Genomic DNA, 19,147 nt, shown 5'->3' with positions numbered 1-19,147 from the left:
CACAATTTTGTCTCCTCAACTCATTTATCTAATTCAGTCATCTTGATTACAGCCTCATGGACTTCATTTTCAGAGAAAGAATTCTGCAACAAACAGCCTACACAACACGCTGATTACCGAACAGTTAATTCTAATTAACTTGGGCATGGCAAGAGAATTTTGATCCAGTCCTAGAATACAAATACAGTCTATTTGTACTGGACTAACTCACATAAAACCCAGAGTATGGTCTCCAGACAAAACGGTAGAGTCAAAGAGATCTAATTTAAAGAAACAAATGAGAAAATTAAAATCACAAATAATTTATTCTTTCGTTAGAGTTGATACAGTTTTAAATAGAACAAAGTACACAGTGGTGGAGAGCCTGGCACAGAACCTACAAGCATTTCAATCACAACAAGGCTTCCCGTGCCTTATCTGTAGAGACTTGATGCCTATTTTCTACTGACTCACTCACACAGACACAGAGAAACTCCTCCTTTGATTACAGTATGTTGAGAACAGTGTACTTGGCATCTTCGAATTTACAGCACCCTTCTGTTCTGTTTCCAGCCAGAAGTGGCAAAATCTAACTCAATTAGAAAGAGTATGTTCTATTCCCTGGATACAGACAACTGTGAGGACACAGCAACTTACCTTTGGGCTAGATGCTTTCAAAGTCTGCTCAAACAGATGTGTTTAGAAATCTCTCAGTGCATGCTTTCCTGTCAGTGCAATGTCCCGAATCAGCTAACACAATCAGTCTCAAATAATGATTATGTATGTCATGTTTAAAAACAAGGAACCGTAAAATGCAACCTCAAGGCTTTCCATACAGATGAGAAATGCCCCATCAAACGCATTTTCCTGTTACAGTAACTAAGAGGAAGAGAAAGGAATGTGAAGATGCCCTTTACTTATACCCAATTAAGAAAGTTAAAATACAGGTGTGTAAAGTCTCCTGGACTCTTATTCTGTGCCATGAACCAATTGTACTAATGTTAAAAAAAAACAATATGATGAGATCACCACCGAGTCCTCTTTGGTGTGGTTAGAAAGTGTCGACGGTCCTCACTAAGCTCCCTGATTCTCAAACAAGGTAAAGACCAATGCTTCTTCCTTTTCAATTATTGCTGTTTGAGAGGCTTCGTACTTCATTGACACGAACATGCCAACACTCACAGATGCAACATAATTATTGCCTTGCATTTTCAAACAGTATTATAAGTCATCTTTACAAAAAGGTTTTAATGCACAAAACTGGAAGGCTTTTAAAAAATTGTCTTTGTACTCAAAAACTGTATCCCAGTCCCCTTGCAAATCTGGTATATAAGAGAGATGCGCACTTCCTCTAAGACCTAACAGTAATGTGGTGTGCTTCTGTCTTCTCCCTCACCTGTGTCTTACAGGACACCACAGCCACCAAGCATCTACCGCACTCCAGATTAACAGGGTTTCTGATTCTGCCCAGTGCGTAGTGTACCGCCTTGCATATTCATCACACGAAATAAACATAATATACAAAATATTGCTGCTGTAAAAAGTGTACATTCCCCCCCCTTACAAAATAATCTGTGGAAAAGTATGAAACCCCCTTGACCTTCGTAAACATACAAAGCTACTGACACCTTCAGCCTGCGACAGTCCGTTTGGAACAGTCTGAAGTCGCTGCAAATGACTTTATGTTGATGCATTTTCTGTCCAATGTTGCCATCTAGAGTAGAAATGTGAAATCAGGTGTATCTGGTAGCTACCAAAGCCTTTACAAACTAACCCACAAAGGCTGCTTGGGGATAAGGCAGCCACTTAGCCAAAGATTTCCCCAAAAGCTAGGCAGTGGAATGGAAGGAGCCTTCACAGTGCCCACAGTGCAGAAGGACGACAGTATGCTGCTGACAGAGACTGACTGGAATGTAAGGACATCTTCACTGCTGGTAATTTCCATACTGTCCCTAAAAGATAAATTTAAAAATAGAATTAGATAAGACCTTGACTTAAGTTAGCTTAAGACAAAACATTACAAATGAAATTTCAAAGTCATCATACCAGGAAAACAAATGTACATTCAAAAAATCCAAACATTTATGTATTAGGTATTATCGCTCTAATTCTCCTGATATATTCAACTGCAAATGGACTTTTACAGCCTAAATTACAGAAAGAAGTAGTACTTCAAAGCCAGACCTGGTAGGCACACGCTTATAACCCTAGGATGGGGGTGGGGGGGGGAGAGCAGGTGAATCTAATGGACAGTGGAGTCAAAAAAAGTTTCTAGTTTCTGTGAAAAACACATAGACCCCACACACACATACAGACATGCATGAATATACATAACTAAAAATTAAAAAAATTTAAAGGGTAATTGTCGGTGTCCTGCAGTTAAGTGTCCTATGTTACAGAACCTGAGCCCAACACTGAACTCAAGTTCTAACTGCTGCTACCTTTATCCTTGTCTAAAAAGACTCCAAGACTCAGTTTCTTTTACCCACGAACTGAGAAAGTATGAGTGACATCTCCAGCTCACAACCAGGTCTCTAGTTCCGTCAGGACTATACTAATCCTACCTCTCCGCTATGACTCTAACAAGGACACAAGAAAGGGCTTTTACAATGAGCAGAGTGCCATGGTTTATGCCTGCAGTCCAAGCCACTATGGAGGCCAAAGAGGGCTGCTTCAGCCTAGAAGTTCTTGAGACCACGAATATAGTGACGTAAGTTAACTTATTAATTGATTAACTGTAACACACCCAATATCAACACTGGTGGGAAAAGTCCCCTGTGCGTGTGTGCAGGGAGATGCTAATGATGGGAGTACACTGTGCACAAGTCGCTGGAAAGGAGCCTGAAGACTGAGTTCAGGATCCGGAGTTGGAAGGAGAGAATAACCCGCAATGATGTGATTACCAAGGGTGCACACTGCCAGCGTGCACATGTGAGCATGTATACACCAGTAAATGTATAACAAGGTTTTCATTTACACTAATTTTTAGGGAGTTCCTTTTCTATCTAGGAAGAGACCTCTCTCATTTATTTCTGCTACGTTCACTAACAGTTTCCAGAGGGCTCATCTAATTTGTTCTTCATTCTGAGACCACTGTCGTCTGTTGTCGGTGAGGTGGTCCTGAATACAACTGCTTCTTGTGTTTTGTGTGACTGGTGGGTACAGGCCAGGAGGCAAACCTATCTCGATTGGAAAAGTGCTAGGTTTTTCCAACAGTGTTTCCAATGTTCTCTCCTACTCAATGTAAATTCTGGGAAGGCACCATGTGGTCTGTTTTATCATACTGAGCTGCCATCACCTAGGAGGCAATGACACCTGGTAACTATCTAGACTTCCAGGCTGCAAGTACAGGAGGGCCATCATCCAGCACACATCCACCATGTGCCTTCCACACTTAGGGTTTAGATGAAAAATACCTGGCTGTTCAGGTACTTTAGCTGAAATTGGATAGAAAGCCTTATCACAGAATACTAGCTAGCTATAAAGAATTGCTTATAATCACAATATGAGCAAATATCAAAACAACTATGGCAAATAAATCAACTCAGCCTGCAAAGTGGCTTAGCAGGTGGTACCTGCTGCCAAGTGTGATGGCAGCATTCAGTCTCCAGGCCCCCGAAGGAAGAACCGACTACCACTGGCTGTCCTCTGCCCTCCACACACTGTTGCAGGAGCATGTGTGAGCACACACACACACACGCACAATAAATAAACTTAAAATACATAAAAAAGAAAAGAAGTGCGGTAACGTCTAAATTATTCTTTTCTATAGTGAGGAGAAGCCTATCAGTGACGTCCAGAGAAGGATGAATGCAGCGGGCATTTCAAAGGTGGCACAGGGAACTTTGGGGCATGTTGAATACGTCATTATTTTGGTTTTGATGATGACTTCATAGGCATATACAGTTAAAATATATTAAACTATACAACGTAAATATGTGGTTTGTTAAATGTAAATTACGTAAATTAAACCTCAAGAAATCTACTTTGTGTTTTCTGAGACAGTCTTTGTAGAACAGGCCCCCAACTCACTATGTCCCCACGGATGACCTTAAACTCATGATCCATTGTGTCTCAATCTCCCCAGTGCTCAGATTAGAGGCATCAGTCAAAACCCCTCACTATTTCAAAATAGAGAAAGGAAGACCAAGTAATTCAGTGACCAACATTCACTACTGCAGCCATATGTCAAAGCAAGTTGGGAAGGACTGCAGACAGAGGGGACAGCTTCAGGCAGAGGGAGCTGCAAACAAAAGGGCTCTGAGGCGGCCTGATGCATGCTAGAGAAGCAAGAGGCCAATGTAGGGAGGGAACAACTCATGATGTAATACACAGTGCTGAACTATATGGCAGGAGACAGAAAAGAAGTCATCTTTTCTGGGGCCTCCATGAGACTGAAGCCACCCCTGAGGGAAGGTGTCAGAACTTGGCTGCTGTTATTAGAAGATCACTCCAGGTCCTATGTGGGGAACAGCAGGATGGAGTCTAAGCCAGGAAGGAAGACCCAGCGGCCAGGTGGGTGGCAGTGGAGTGCTGACTTGAAAAGGAGAAGGTTTTAAAAAATAGTTAGCTACTAGATACATTCTTACAAAAAGGCTATAAGATTTGTTGCTCAGCTCAGTGTTCAGTCTACCAGAGAGTAGTGCATATGCTGAGGATGAGCCAAGGCTGTCAACCCAAGCCCTGGTTACAGCGACGAAAACGTGAATGCTCCATGGAGTGTTCGCTCTCAATCCCCCACTATAAATTTATCTGTCTGAACCGTACAAACTGCCATGGCGATTATATCACTACTGGAATGAAGAACTTGCTTTGGTTTTCATTCTTTCACCCACTCTCAAAAATAAACAGAGCAGACGCTGGACAGGCACGGCCGCATGCCTGGAGCCCCAGAACCCAAGGAACAAAGGGTCCGACAGCAAGCTGGCTACCTAGACAGAGGAACCGGAGTGCGTCGGGCTCAAGTGAAAGACCTTGCCCCAGTAAATGGACACACAAATGCATAGCACACGCAAATTTAAAAAACCCAGCAGATCAATAGGTACAGGATTGCTTAGTGACTTACATAGATCCCTAAGCACTCTAATCTAGCAAGTCACAGATCAACAGGAGTTCTGTGTAGGACTGCTCAATGATTTACGAAATACCTAAGCTCTCTCATCCAGCAATTCAGAGGACTAAGAAGGAAGAGCTGCAATAGCAGAAGTAGGAGCGTGATCTAAAGACCTAACAAGGTAGTTCTAGAGAACCAAGTGCCCTCTTCTGACCTTCACCTAAAGACCTAACAAGGGTAGTTCTAGAGAACCAAGTGCCCTCTTCTGACCTTCACCTAAAGACCTAACAAGGGTAGTTCTAGAGAACCAAGTGCCCTCTTCTGACCTTCACAGGCACTGCATACAAACAGTGTACAGACATACATGTGGGCAAAACACCCACAGACACAATATAAGCCAAAATAAATAAAAAATGAAATAAAACTTAACTTCTGCCCTCTCCTCTAACCCTTCTCTACTCAGAAGCAGGCACGGCTTATGCACCCTTACCCTGTGTGTCGGTCTCTTGTACTCTTGACTTACTTGAAAGACAAGAGGGGCTTCAGGCATGACGGAGGGCAGGAAGCACACACCGCTTGTGGTTCTAACGCTAGTTAATGCAGCATCTGGGCTGTCCCTCAGATGAGAACATCTACACTAGCCTCTGAGCCCTCCTTTGTAACTATAACAATTCCATGTTCTACACTCCCTATTCAGTACCTTACAAGTTGTGAATCTATCAAAACATCCTCACTGAAAACCCGTGCACAAATCTGAAGCAGTCAATAGCCAATAAATCATTCCCGCAACAAAAGAGAGTGAGAACAGGGCATTCCTAAGTGCCTGTGGCACACATTACAGGTTTTAGAAGTTTGATTGAAAAGAGGAAAACTTAGATAAATAAGATACATTTCAACATTTGAAATCTAAGGATAGAGAAAAAGACGTGATGATAGACACACGTGGAAGGACTACGCAGAGACGTTCAAATGCAAGAGCTCCAACAGCAAAGGTGTGCCAGGTGAGCTGCACAGAGCTGAGAAAGGCCTGGGCCAAATGCACTCTCAACAATATGGGAGACAGCAGGGAAACACCCAAGGACAATGAGCTGGTATCTTATTTCAAGCTGTTTCACAAGTAAGAGGAACTGCTATTGAACAGTACTGGCATTCCAAAATATTTTAAAGTAGTTATACTATTTGGAGTGGGACAGTGACTAGCAAACAAGAGAAGGGGGCTTGACAACTCTTGCCTGAAATTCCACTTCCTGGAGGCTGGGACTGGTGGATCATGAGTTCAAAACCAGTTTGGGCAACATAGTGAAATCTTGACTCAAAAATCAGTAAAACAAACAACAAAAGTCCATGGCGATGAAGAGCAATATGGTGGCTCCACGGGGGCGGGGGGACACCTAACTTACCTGGTCGTACCCATAAGGCCTCTGCTGGGGTGGCTGGGGTGGTCCCGGCTGTGCTGCTCTGTAGCCCCCATACTGCTGACCTTGACCCTGAGGATAATTGGGATACTGAGGACCTGGAGCACCCTGGGAAGGACCTGCAAGACAGTAACACCGACAGACCTGAGCAGAGCAGGGTTAGAGGGGACGGCAGAAGTTAACTTTCATTTTATTTATTTATTTATTTTTGACTTATGCTGGGTCTGTGCGTGTCTTGGCCACATGTATGTAATCCTCCACAATTTCAGGGAAGATTTCAAATAAGATGTTACTACATTCTTGTGTCTAAACTAAAAAGGACAGTTTGGCACCTTGATCAAGGTTAATGGTTGTAGTAGAAGTGAAATACTGGAAAGGCACATCAATGGCGGGAGGTCAAACACTGGAACCCCCGTCAATGGCGGGAGGTCAAACACTGGAACCCCGTCAATGGCGGGAGGTCAAACACTGGAATCCCCGTCAATGGCGGGAGGTGAAACACTGGAACCCCGTCAATGGCGGGAGGTCAAACACTGGAATCCCGTCAATGGCGGGAGGTGAAACACTGGAACCCCGTCAATGGCGGGAGGTGAAACACTGGAACCCCCGTCAATGGCGGGAGGTCAAACACTGGAATCCCCGTCAATGGCGGGAGGTCAAACACTGGAATCCCGTCAATGGCGGGAGGTGAAACACTGGAACCCCGTCAATGGCGGGAGGTCAAACACTGGAACCCCGTCAATGGCGGGAGGTCAAACACTGGAACCCCCGTCAATGGCGGGAGGTCAAACACTGGAATCCCCGTCAATGGAAGGAGGTGAAACACTGGAATCCCGTCAATGGCAGGAGATGAAACACTGGAATCCACGTCAATGGAAGGAGGTGAAATACTGGAATCCCAGTCAATGGCGGGATGTGCACGGGAGCTGGTAGGACAGACTCAAGATGCAATAAGGCCAGGGCGACTCGTGATAACAGCAAAGCTCACCTCTGCTTCTATCTGTGAGTCAGCCAGTATAACCAAGAAGCAGGTCCAAATAACGACATAATTTATGAATAAAATTGGGGAATTAATGACATTTCTAACTGTGTGACTAAATTTACATTTGAAGTCATCAAAATGACAGGATTTACCACCATTAGTAAACTTATCTCCATAGTATTTTAAAACAAAACCAAATGATTCCAAAAGCCACAAGCTATATGTTTAAAAAAAAAAAAAAAGTTGACTGAAAAGCCACACTCTGAGGGCTGGGGATACAACTCAGCGGTTCAGGGCACTGCTGCTCTTGCAGAAGACACGTTTTTTTTTCCCCAGCATCCACATGGAAGCTCACAACTGTCTCTAACTCTGGTTCCAAGGGATCCCATGGCCCCTTCTAACCTCCTGAAACACCACACACACACAATGCACATTCATACATGCAGGCAAAACACTCATCCCCATGCAATACAACTAAATAAATCTTAATTACACTCTGAGAAGCAATCACTGTTAACACCTTAACTTTACCCATTATCCGATAATAAGACCCAGAAACAGCAAGGGGCTGACTCCGCTGGCTAGGCAGGCAGCCACTTTACACCTACCATAAACACAGTGACTGGAGACAATCTCAGAAGAGGATAATCAATTTTCAACCTCAAATAAATTCTACCAGATTACTCAATTATTGCACATTCAATTTTTTTTTTCCGAGACAGGATGTCTCTGTAACTTTTGAGCCTGCCCTGGAACTAGCTCTTGTAGACCAGGCTGGCCTTGAACTCACAGAGATCCACCTGCTTCTGTCTCCCCAGTGCTGGGATTAAAGGAGTGACCACCACTGCCCGGCTCACATATTCAATTATTAACTCTAAACTAGAAGAGAGTTCGACAAGAGAGGCCTATACAGGAGCATGATGGGAAGATCTCCTTTAGGGTTCTTGGTATATAACAAATAGTATTTAATGATAATTCTTCTGTCTTCTTCCAGTAAAAACTATTTTTCACAAACCTGTATGTTTAGCTCATTTAATGACATCAAAATTGTTTTCATGCAATTTCAATAAAATTGATTTGATGTACAAAAGTCATGAAAAGGAAATGCCATTTAGGAGAGGCAAGAAATGTCTTTGGGAACAGAAGAAAACCATGAACAACTACTTCTCAACATATCTATCTAGACTTCTCTTCCTTGGGAAAGACATGATGCCAGAGTGTTGACGCACACCCTGGGAGGACAAAAGAATCTCGGCCTCGGGTAGGGTTCTTCCTTCTCACCATAAGCAAAGATGGTTCCAGACAATAGAAAACACCAACAGTCCAAAGTAATTCATTACTCCTGGGACAAACAGCACGTTAGTGCTGGCAAGCAGCTGCCGTGTACCACGCACTCATCTCATCCTCTACGTGCAAAATGGTCGAAGACACAGACAGATCATCAAATAAAATATTTCAAGGCAGATGTTCTAATAGACTTTTCGGTATTAAAAGTATTAGGAATTAAATCTAGAGCCTTGTGCATTCCAATCAAAGAAAGCGGACAGAGCTCTTCACAGGAAGCACAGCTGTCCTTTCCCTATCCTCTGCATGATGCACACATCCAGGAAATACTCCCTCAGATGTGTGAAGTGCTTTTAACTAAAACGACACATTGCCTTTATGGATTCTGAGTAACCTTTCCCTTTGCACTAAAAAAGAAACTTTTATAGTAACAGCTACTTGTGTACCTAATTATCATTAATCCAAACTCATACAAAGCTGCTTCCTGTTCATACATGTCAAACAGACCCACAAATTCATTCTTGCTTTTAAAGTAACTGTTACCTTACTGTTAAACAATGTCTTGAGTCTGTAGCCGTTTCTGAATGGACTAATAGTTTACCTAAGAGGAACACCTATATGACTGTGTCTATGGTGCGTGCTCACATGTATGTACATGCTCATGTTATGACTGTGTCTATGGTGCGTGCTCACATGTATGTACATGCGCATGTTAAATCTGTTTCCTTTGTTGAGACAGACTCTCACTGGCTGATTCACTGGGTAAAATTCAGTGCTGCCCAAGGTACCCTCCTGCCCCTGCCTCTCCAGTACCGTGACTAAGGATGAGCACCCTTAGGTGGGTGCTGAGGTTCTGACTCAGGTTCTCGTCCTTATGTGGTAAATACTTTTACCAACTCAATCATTTCCCCATGCCTTTAAAAGGAACAGTCTAAAACAATGGGGCTAAAATAATGCATATAGAATTAAATGGGCTGGAAAGAGATGATGCAGCAGATAGGGACACTTGTCACCAGACCTGATAACCTGAGTTCAATTTCCAGGACACATATGGTGGAAAGAAGCGACTCCTACAGGTTGTCCTGTGACTTCTACAAGTGCACTGTTCCACATGTATTCACACATGCACAATAAATAAATGCTTAAAAATTAAAATAAAATGAAGGTTATTACAAGAACAACCATGACATCTTTTTTGTAGGGAAGAAAAATAATGTAGTTCTCACCATAGCCCTGCTGCTGCCCTGGGTAGCCCTGCTGCCCTGGGTACTGCTGCTGCTGCGGTGGGTACCCTTGCTGTGGAGGTGGTCCTTGATAAGCATCTTGCTGTTGGCCGTACTGTGAGTTTCCTACAGAAGAAACGGAGAAGAGGAGAACAAAGCACTGAGAAGTCTGCCTAATTAAAGTTTTTGCTTTTCCCTCTAAGATGCACAGCCAACAATACAAGAACAAAATGAAATGCCATATTGATTTTTAAAAAGTTAACAAAACAAAGAAAAAACTCAAACCAAACAGAAGGATTTCGGCCAAACAAACTGCAGTTAAAGCCAATGTGCAAGGTTGAACTGCAGCTCTTTCAGCGCCTCTGCCATACGAGCATTACAGTTACTGGAGCACCACAGTCCTAAGATCATGACTATGCTAAATAAAATAAAAAAGACAAAATTAAAGACAGCTACAAGAGCACACACTAGCTACACGACATCAGCAAGCTGTTCCCTAAAGGCACTATGCTGAGATGTAAATAATGCATATGTACAAACACACACGAGGGGCAAGGGGTGTGGGGATTGATGGATTTATGTTCAAAGAGGAAATTTCCACGGAGCAAAAAAGCATTTCTCAGTGTTTTAGTCTTTTTACTGCTGTTAGGAATGGCACGTCACGGTTACGTTCTAAGTATCTGTAAGGGTGTTCTGGGACCCTGTAACTTTCCAGACAGCCAGCAACTTAGTGCTCTCCAAGAGCTCTGTGTGGGAAACACTGTCCTGCGCAAGAACTGCGTTCCTGGAAAGGGGTGTGCATGTGTCCATGTGTGAAGGTATATAGATACCTCCTTCGTAGTAATGTGGTGAGGAATCCTCGTAAGGCCTATCGTAGCCTTGTTCAGGATACGACGGTTGCTGATAACCGTAATCACTATGACCTACATCAATTCGACAAGAGACAGGAAGAAACGTTAATGGCCGCTGAGTGAAAACCCTACAATTAAACTTTAAGATAAAACTGAAGAAAAGAAAGAAAAAGAAATGGAAATACATAAAAAATAATTTTAATTGCATTAGAAGTATTTACCAACGTGAATGTTTCACAGTGAGATAATGTGCACACTTTCTCAAAGCAAAGAGCAGCAGTTTTGGAAATGTTACACTAACTCTCTTAGCTTTGATAATCCTCACTGAGGGGGAAAACCCTTAGATTCTATTTTTAAAAAGAAAATTAGAACATTTAGGCCTCTCACATGTGAGTACATCAAGTTAAATCAGAATGAACAAAAGATGTAATTATCATATTTTTCAAACCCCTGTTCTTCTGGTCACCACTTCCACAGCTTATGTTAAAAACAACACAAATTATATAACAGGTCCTTAAGTTTTCCCCCTGAAAGAAGCTGAAGTGAGTTCTTAACACTCTATCATTTTATTGCATCAAGTACAAGTGTTTTTCACAGTGTCTCTCACCCTGGCTTCTTTGAACTCTCTGTAGACCAGACTGGCCTCAAACTCACAGGGATCCACTTGCCTGTGCAGCCCAAGTAAAAATGTGTTTCTTAATGCTGTCATTTTAGGCATCTTAAGAAATATTTCTAGAGTATCTTGAATATAAAAGTTCATAAGATTTGTTTACTAAATTAGAGAACACCTTAAGTTTATGACACAGCAACTTCCACTGGTAGACTATTTTCTTATTCTTTAAAGTTTCACTTTTTAAAAGAACATAGGAACTAACGTTTTCAGTTGCTAACACACAGCACCAATGTTCCGCGAATGCGCGACTAGGAGGAGGGGCTACAGTCACAGATGACGTTCCACTCCTTGTGTTAGCACTGGAGACCAGAGTTCCGCTGGGGTCCATCATGCCCATGCCGCCCTTAAGCACTGTCTACCGCTGCTCTCCTGCTTTTACTGAGGGTTTGCAGTTACAATCTGAGAGCAAGACCGCAATGTTCACTGCCTAGCCCTCTGCTGAAAAACTCAGCCAGTTATTCATTCAGGTATTTATGGACATGACTATTTCTGAACATGAAAACAGATACTCAATTCTGCCTAAGAAAATACAACTGTTGACATAAATGGAATACTCTATATATGTCAAGACGTACTTATACACACCTGTAAAAACATAACCATTTAAATTTAAAACATACTAGCACAAGCAATTATAACTTTTAAACTTTAATATTTACAAAAGTAGTGTGTCTACTTTGAATAGAAAGGTTTAAAATAAGATAAATTTTACATTTGAGGAAATATTCAAGACCAAAAACCACCAAGTTCAACAAAACTGCTTAAGATGTACTTTAAAGTTGATTTAAAAATGAATTTATTTTCAGATTATGTTTACCAGGTAAATATCACCTTTTAAATTTTTCTGTAAACATACTATTAGCTTATTAAAGTTTCTAAATTAAAAAACAATATATCTACATAGAAATAAGGGAAGAAAGAAAGAACAACATTCTTACTATTTCATGGCAAGAAAATTTGAGATAAAGATACTGTTTTAACCAGAATTACCTAGATATACCATCATTACTAATAAATGTTTATTGTGTATAAAGTTCAACAGAGGCCTGCCTTTTCTTTCTGCTTTATCAGGAACTCTGTGGTGACAGTCGGTGTCTAAAGCAGATATCCCTGCATCCTTTAAACACTGATGAAAAGCGGCAGAGGAAATGCCTTTGCAACAAGCCAAACTCTATCTTCTTGCTAGCTTGCATTAGGTTCTAGCCAAGGGGTCCTAACATTTTACCCTAACACTTCTTTGCCACATAATGTAAATTTAAAATAACAATGGAATTTACTCTATAGATCAATATTTTGGCAAAGCAGTTCATTAGACAAATCACTGTAATACAGTTACTGTCACTTTACCAGTTCTGTATGTTTAGGTAAATTGTTTAACATTAAAATACAAAACTTTCAAACAGAAAGACTTTTAAAATGCACAGTAGAAATCTACTTGTGTACTTTCTTAGCATGTAGTTCTTCCTCAGTACAGTCAACATCTCACAAGTCACCTTCCCTTTAAAGAGGGCTGGGGGAAGCCACAAACTAAAAATCCCAATGTCCTGTTTGTTCAGTACTAGTCAGTGTGCCTGTCTCCTGTAGACACATCTTTTCTCAAAGGCAAACACATAAGCTACAGTTCTTTCACAAGAATGTAACATTAAATAAAATGAAAAATATTCAGGAATTATATCCTCTATAGTTCTACAGAGCCATAGTTTTTAAATTAATGGGTGAAATCTTATAGCATGTGAATTAAATCTCTAAAAAGATATTACAGAAGAAGAAGGAGAAGGAGGAGAAGGAGAAGAAGAAGGAGGAGGAGGGGGAGGGGGAGGGGGGAGGAGGGAGGAGGGGGAGGAGGGGGCAGGAAGAGGAAGGAAGGAAGGAAGGAAGGAAGGAAGGAAGGAAGGAAGGAAGGAAGGAAGGAAGGAAGGAAGGAAGGAAGGAAGGAAGGAAGGAAGGAAGGAAGGGATCAGTAACGTTTGCGTCAGGTTCAAATGAACCATCCTAAATATAAAAGGATGCTCATTTTATGTGAGAAAACATTCTAGTGACAGAATGCACCTCCTGATGGCACTAACAATAACTACAAATATGCCCTGAATTAATTACAAACAAATGCGTTCACTGTTGGTACTATAGAAAACCCAAATGTCTCTAAATGAAGAAACGAGACGTAGTTTCTTCACCCTTCATTAAACTATGAAATGCTGTCTACATCAAGTCTGGGCAGGGATAGAAAACGGGAAGGTTAGCATTAGGAGAGGTTACCATCAGGGTAATACTGCTGGTTCATGCCTTCTGGAGGACCTTGTCCACCATGACTGTATTGGTCCCCATAATAGTCTTCCTGGCCTGAGAACTGCTGTGGTGGGCCTGAAAAACCACAACCAGTCAAGACATAAATCATTTGTTCTCTATGGCATCACAGGCGTTCTTCCTAATCTCACGCTACGAGAAACTACTCCTCAGCTGTAGACCCCTCCAGTGCTCTGGTCCTTCTGACACTCTTAATGACTTCCACACACACATATACACACAGCAGGTCCACAAGTCACATTTACAGAGTCAATATAAGACCATACAAATAATATCCAACAATACCAACTCAGACAAACAGCCTCTCAGAAGGGGCTGAAGCTGGCAGGAAACTCGTTTCTTTTGGCTTTAGTTAGAGCACTTTGTAAAACTGGCTTTGTTCTTGGTCATATATTTAGTAGCTTCTTTTAAAAGGCATTTTCTGTTGTAAATTTTGATAGAAAGCTTTATGATGTAATATTTTCCTAAAAAATACCAGATAAAAGGAAGCTGTGTGCTGGGAAGCTCCTCTATGCCTCAAGACTCCTGCATCTAAACCCTGCTACCTTAGGGGTGTAAGGGGAATCCAAAAAACCCTCGATTTACCTAGATAAAAAGTTCATTAAAACATAAAGCCTTTCAATTGCTGTTATTTACATTAAGCAAGGAACGGTCCAAATGGCCTCACCCTGCTGCGGTGGTCTATATGGAGGCATCTGTCTCTGGCCCATCATGTGGTTGCCTTGGTTAACTTGACCCATCATGCCCATGGGGGGCTGCTGTCCTTGGTAGTGCTGCCCACCTCCAGGTGGCATGTTGTACTGCTGCGAAGGAGGCTGTTGATGCATCATGGGACCTGAGGATATGTAAAACATTAACACACAGTATTCTGGTATAACACTTCAACATCGTTAAGAGAGACGCAACAATGTCTTACAACATTAACTCACAAAATGTGCAATCAAACAAGGGAAACAGAGTTCAAGGATGAGTGAGTCTTTGCACAAAGCTCACACGCCCAGATTCATGTGTAAGCAAGGAAAACAAGCAAATCTCAGGGCCACCTGATGTCATTTTCAAAAGTCAAAATGTAGACAGTAAACAACCTCTTCCTGAATATGGGCATTTTCCACACCGTGTAACCTATACCATCTTTCCAGACAAAGTATCTTACTATAGTATTAGAAAACCTAAGAAAAGTAAGCTCCGCAAATGTTAAACCAACAAAAAAAAAAACAAACTTCTGAATTTCCATTTCATTCTTTTTTTGCAGAGGGGAGATAAAGATTTATTTACTTGCACGTATGCGAGCTTGCAGGATTTCTGCACATCATATATACATGCAGGAGCCCAAGGAGGCTGGAGAAGGGCATGGGATCCCGCAGAGCAGGGAGCATGAATGCTGGGAAGGGAAATCAGGTCCTCTGAAAGAGCAGCAAGCACTCTTAACTACCGACCATCCCTCTGACCCTACCCTTTATTCTTCTTAATAGACATTTATTCAACTCTGGTAGGTAGAAACCAGTAAAAGCACTTCACAAACAGATAAGTTGAACAATTTGAGGGCAACATTTCAAAAAAGAATCTTTCCCTTTCCAAAATCTTACAAGTTTATAAACTTGAAATCAAAGGACTACAATGTTTCTTTTTTTAAGTTAAAATGTATTCTGTGTGTATGGGTGTGTGCCTCTATGTACCAAGTGCCTGCATACCTAGAGGTGGAAGAGGACACAGATCCCCTAGAACTGGAGTTACAAACACTTGTTAGCTGCCATGTGGGTTCTGGGAACTGAACCAGAGTCCTTTCTTTCTGAGGGCAGCTAAGCCTTCTCTTCAGCTCCAGGACTGCAGTGAAATTGAATGAAACGTATGCCCTGGCAATGGTGAAGCAGGCACGGGCAGTCCGTATATGGTGGTTCTGCTGAACTTGTCCATATTGGGTTTCATGGTCTAAGTTGGTGAGGACGACTGACCAGGTCTCTTCCTCAAGAGAGCACCAGATTTCATTACAGAGGGCTGTGTAAGCCACCACGTGGTTGCTGGGAATTGAACTCAGGACCTTTGGAAGAGCAGTTAGTGTTCTTAATCACTGAGCCCTTTCTTTTTTTTTTTTTTTTTTTTTTTTGGTTTTTTGAGACAGGGTTTCTCTGTGGTTTTGGAGCCTGTCCTGGAACTAGCTCTTATAGACCAGGCTGGTCTCGAACTCACAGAGATCCGCCTGCCTCTGCCTCCCAAGTGCTGGGATTAAAGGCGTGCGCCACCACCGCCCGGCACTGAGCCCTTTCTTAAACCCTCTCACCCTGCCCCTTGCCTTCCCACCCTAAAAACTACCAGGAAAAGGAATGTAATAAAGCATGGCTCAGACAGAGACAGGAGATCTCTGTGAGTTCAAGCCCAGCCTGGTCTACAAGAGCTAGTTCCAGGGCAGGAACCAAAAGCTATAGAGAAACCCTGTCATCATCTGGCTCAGAAAACAGACCTATACAATCTCCAGAGAGAGAGGCCAGGAGTCACAGAAGGGTCACTGCTGCAGGACACACAGTGAGGATCTGCCAGAACCAGCAGTGGCCACCCCGTCCCACGCTGTCACCTAGCAGTGCAAACTGCCCCCTTAGAGGGCTTCAGAGCTCCTCACTCTACTCTCTCACCGCTGCAGTCTCGGAGTGTCGTCTGTGGGTCCCACTTATCCTCACTCGGGGGTGACAAAGTACAAAAGAAAAAGACCAGAGAGCATAGGGAAGTTCTCCAGGCAAAAGCGACACAGATGAGTCAGAGGCTCATTAATAATTTAAACAAACATTATAACAGCCAAGCGAGCCCACTCCTGTAAGTTTCCAGGAACAATGTGAGCCTAAAACTTTACCTCCCTGACAATGTGACCAACTGTTTGGTCTCAAGAAATGCGTTTTCAGAGCTATTTTTTTCCTATCCACTTTTGTCTGTTTGGTTTTGCTTCAGATTCTTTTCTCTCTAGTTTTTAATTTCATAACTATACACTTTCTGAGCTTACTCTGAAGTCTTCAATATGGAGATGAGCTCCTCAGAGCTGGGAGAAGGTGGCTGGCTCAGTAAGAGGCAAGGAAGCAAGCACGAGATCCGGCACAGAAGTCGTCAAGCCTTCACACGCACTTCCCATGACCCTCTGGCAACCAAGGAATCCAGACACCAAGACCAGACCGCTAACAGTACTCAGCAAAGGGACAGACAGACCTCAAGTCCAAGGTCAAAGTGCATGCCTGCTTTTTTCTATCATTTTTTTTTCACTTGCGCTTCTCAAAAATAAGGTTTAACAGAGTTCACAGACCCAGAGCAAACTTGGCCATAGGAAAGGTCTAAAACAGCCATTCATTTCACTGAATTTACTGCCAAAAAATAAAAATTTGAGAATTTAAATGTGCAGCATGTAAGTGCAGCATGCACATGCCTAGAGTCTGAAGAGACATTGAATTCCCTGGAACTAGACTTACAACTGCTCTGTGGGTGCTGGGAACCGAACCCAGGTCTTCTAAAACAGCAGCAAGTGTTCATCCCTCTAGACTCATAAACTTAAAACTCTCAAGTACATTTCCTATATGATAAGGTATTTATGATACTATTACTCATAATTTTATTGACAGCCTCACTGTGCCTTTGCATAATTTCACTTTCAAAAAACTGGTTTAAAAAAAAATTCCAAAGAACTCTTAGCTTAGAAGTAACAGTTATAGTTAAACCATATCTGTATACTGGAGCCAAAATGAAGAAGGGTGGAATCCATAAATATCCAGCACAACGACACTCGAAAGTTCCTCCAGGAGAAAAGCAGTTCCAACAGAGCCACAGCCAGGCAAGACTACACCATGAGCCCTGTCTCTTAGGACTGCCAGCAGCTCCAATCCCAAAGAGATCAACAACCACTTTCCTTTATTCTGTCACTTCCCTCATGGGACCTTGACACCATTCAGACCAGGCTCTGCACCACCCTCTGGAAGGCTTAGCCACAGAGAGCTGAGAACCTCCCTTCTCATTGTTGTTTTCCTAACACGCCAATGGAAACAAAGGCTACCAATTCTAAGAATGCACACTACAGAGTAGGGCAGGCTTGCAAAATGAATCTATTACAGATAATCATTTTCTGCAAATAACAGCAACATGTTCTTTTTCCCTTCACAGATATTCCTTGTTTTTACATAAATTATTTTGATATTAGGTATACTACAAAGTATGATAATCCATAAAGATGTATAATACTTTATTAACCTAGAATATATTTTCAAGTTATCTGCAAAGGACACAAAACAAATACTCATCATCCATTTTGAATTTTATCACACCATTTATAATTGCAATTCTATATTAAACACATGAAAAATAGCCCCAAATGCTACATCTTATATTACTGCAATCCTTAACTCCAGTGAGAATTTTGTCAAGACAAACATTTGAATGCTTCTTATTCTGTACCAGGCCAAGGCTAGGCACCTGGGAGACTGACAGGGGTGACTGGTACTGTCACCATCTTATACTCAGACAAAAAAGAACTTACAGATGTTAAAGTTCATTAACTCGTGAAGAAACTTAAATGGTGTTATTTTCAAAACATTCGTCACACACGTGCACATCTATCCACCCACTTCCATCTTCAGACACTGTCTTTCCAGGCAGTTACTTACATTAACCATTCCTCGACAGCTGTGACTGTCAGTCCTAACGATCCTGTCTTCTAGGGGACATTCAGCAATGTAGAGACACTCTTGGGGGTCCAAAAGGGAGTAAGAGGCACTACTGTTGCCTACGTATAGAAGACGTGTTGCACAGTCCCCTTAATAAGGAATTAGCTACACCCTCAAAACTGTCAAGAGCAGTGAGGAAAGGAACTCTGGGTTCGCACCAACATCACAGGCACCTACACAAAGTACTCCAAGAACTAGATTGTGAAGGATTACTAGGAACTGAAAAATAAAAAGGAGTATAACGTGGATTAATAAACCTAACAACAGACAAAGCTAGATTTTATTTTAGTTAGCCACCCCTCAAAACTAGACTACACAATGACTCACAAAGACAGTCAGTGGTAAACATCTCTTGTTGCCTAAATTGACTTCCAAAATTCACTGTGCTGCGAAAGAACCCTGTCTACGTAAGCGCTAGATGGACTTCATCTGAATACCTAGGCTTGATTTAGAAAGAGAGCTCAGTTGGCACAATGCTTGCTTAGCACACATAAGCCCCAGACTGGATCCCCAGCACTACATAAGCCAGGCATGAAGACGCATGCCTGTAGCACTTAGGCATGCAGGCAGAAGGATTAAGCATCAAAACTCATCTCCAGACAGCCACAGGCTGAAGCTAACAGCCTGGGCTATGAAGCAAGGAGGTCCATGGGAAGACTTGGAGAGAAGAACAGGAACGGGAAAATGCTGTA

At 42.2% G+C, this 19,147-nt stretch overlaps 1 protein-coding gene across 4 annotated transcripts in view; it reads right to left on the bottom strand.

Annotated features, from left to right (window-relative positions):
• Positions 1-286: 286 nt before the first annotated feature.
• Positions 287-19,147, bottom strand: part of Ss18 (SS18 subunit of BAF chromatin remodeling complex) — a 57,264-nt gene continuing 38,403 nt past the window's right edge. Inside the window, exons 6-11 of one of the 4 annotated variants that reach the window (XM_057788743.1) lie at positions 14,432-14,599; positions 13,717-13,821; positions 10,767-10,859; positions 9,940-10,062; positions 6,433-6,566; positions 287-1,931 (exon numbers count right to left, since the gene is read on the bottom strand). In XM_057788743.1, coding sequence (XP_057644726.1) covers positions 1,905-1,931; positions 6,433-6,566; positions 9,940-10,062; positions 10,767-10,859; positions 13,717-13,821; positions 14,432-14,599 — 650 coding nt within the window. In that variant the 3' untranslated portion in view covers positions 287-1,904. The remainder of the gene's footprint in view (positions 1,932-6,432; positions 6,567-9,939; positions 10,063-10,766; positions 10,860-13,716; positions 13,822-14,431; positions 14,600-19,147) is intronic. The other 3 variants (XM_057788745.1, XM_057788744.1, XM_057788746.1) reach the window with 3 other exon arrangements.

The sequence above is a fragment of the Chionomys nivalis genome, chromosome 14, assembly GCF_950005125.1.
Source record: "Chionomys nivalis chromosome 14, mChiNiv1.1, whole genome shotgun sequence".
Taxonomy (NCBI): domain Eukaryota; kingdom Metazoa; phylum Chordata; class Mammalia; order Rodentia; family Cricetidae; genus Chionomys; species Chionomys nivalis.
The sequence above is the reverse complement of the archived record's forward strand: the minus strand, read 5'-3'. Positions and strand labels throughout refer to the sequence as shown.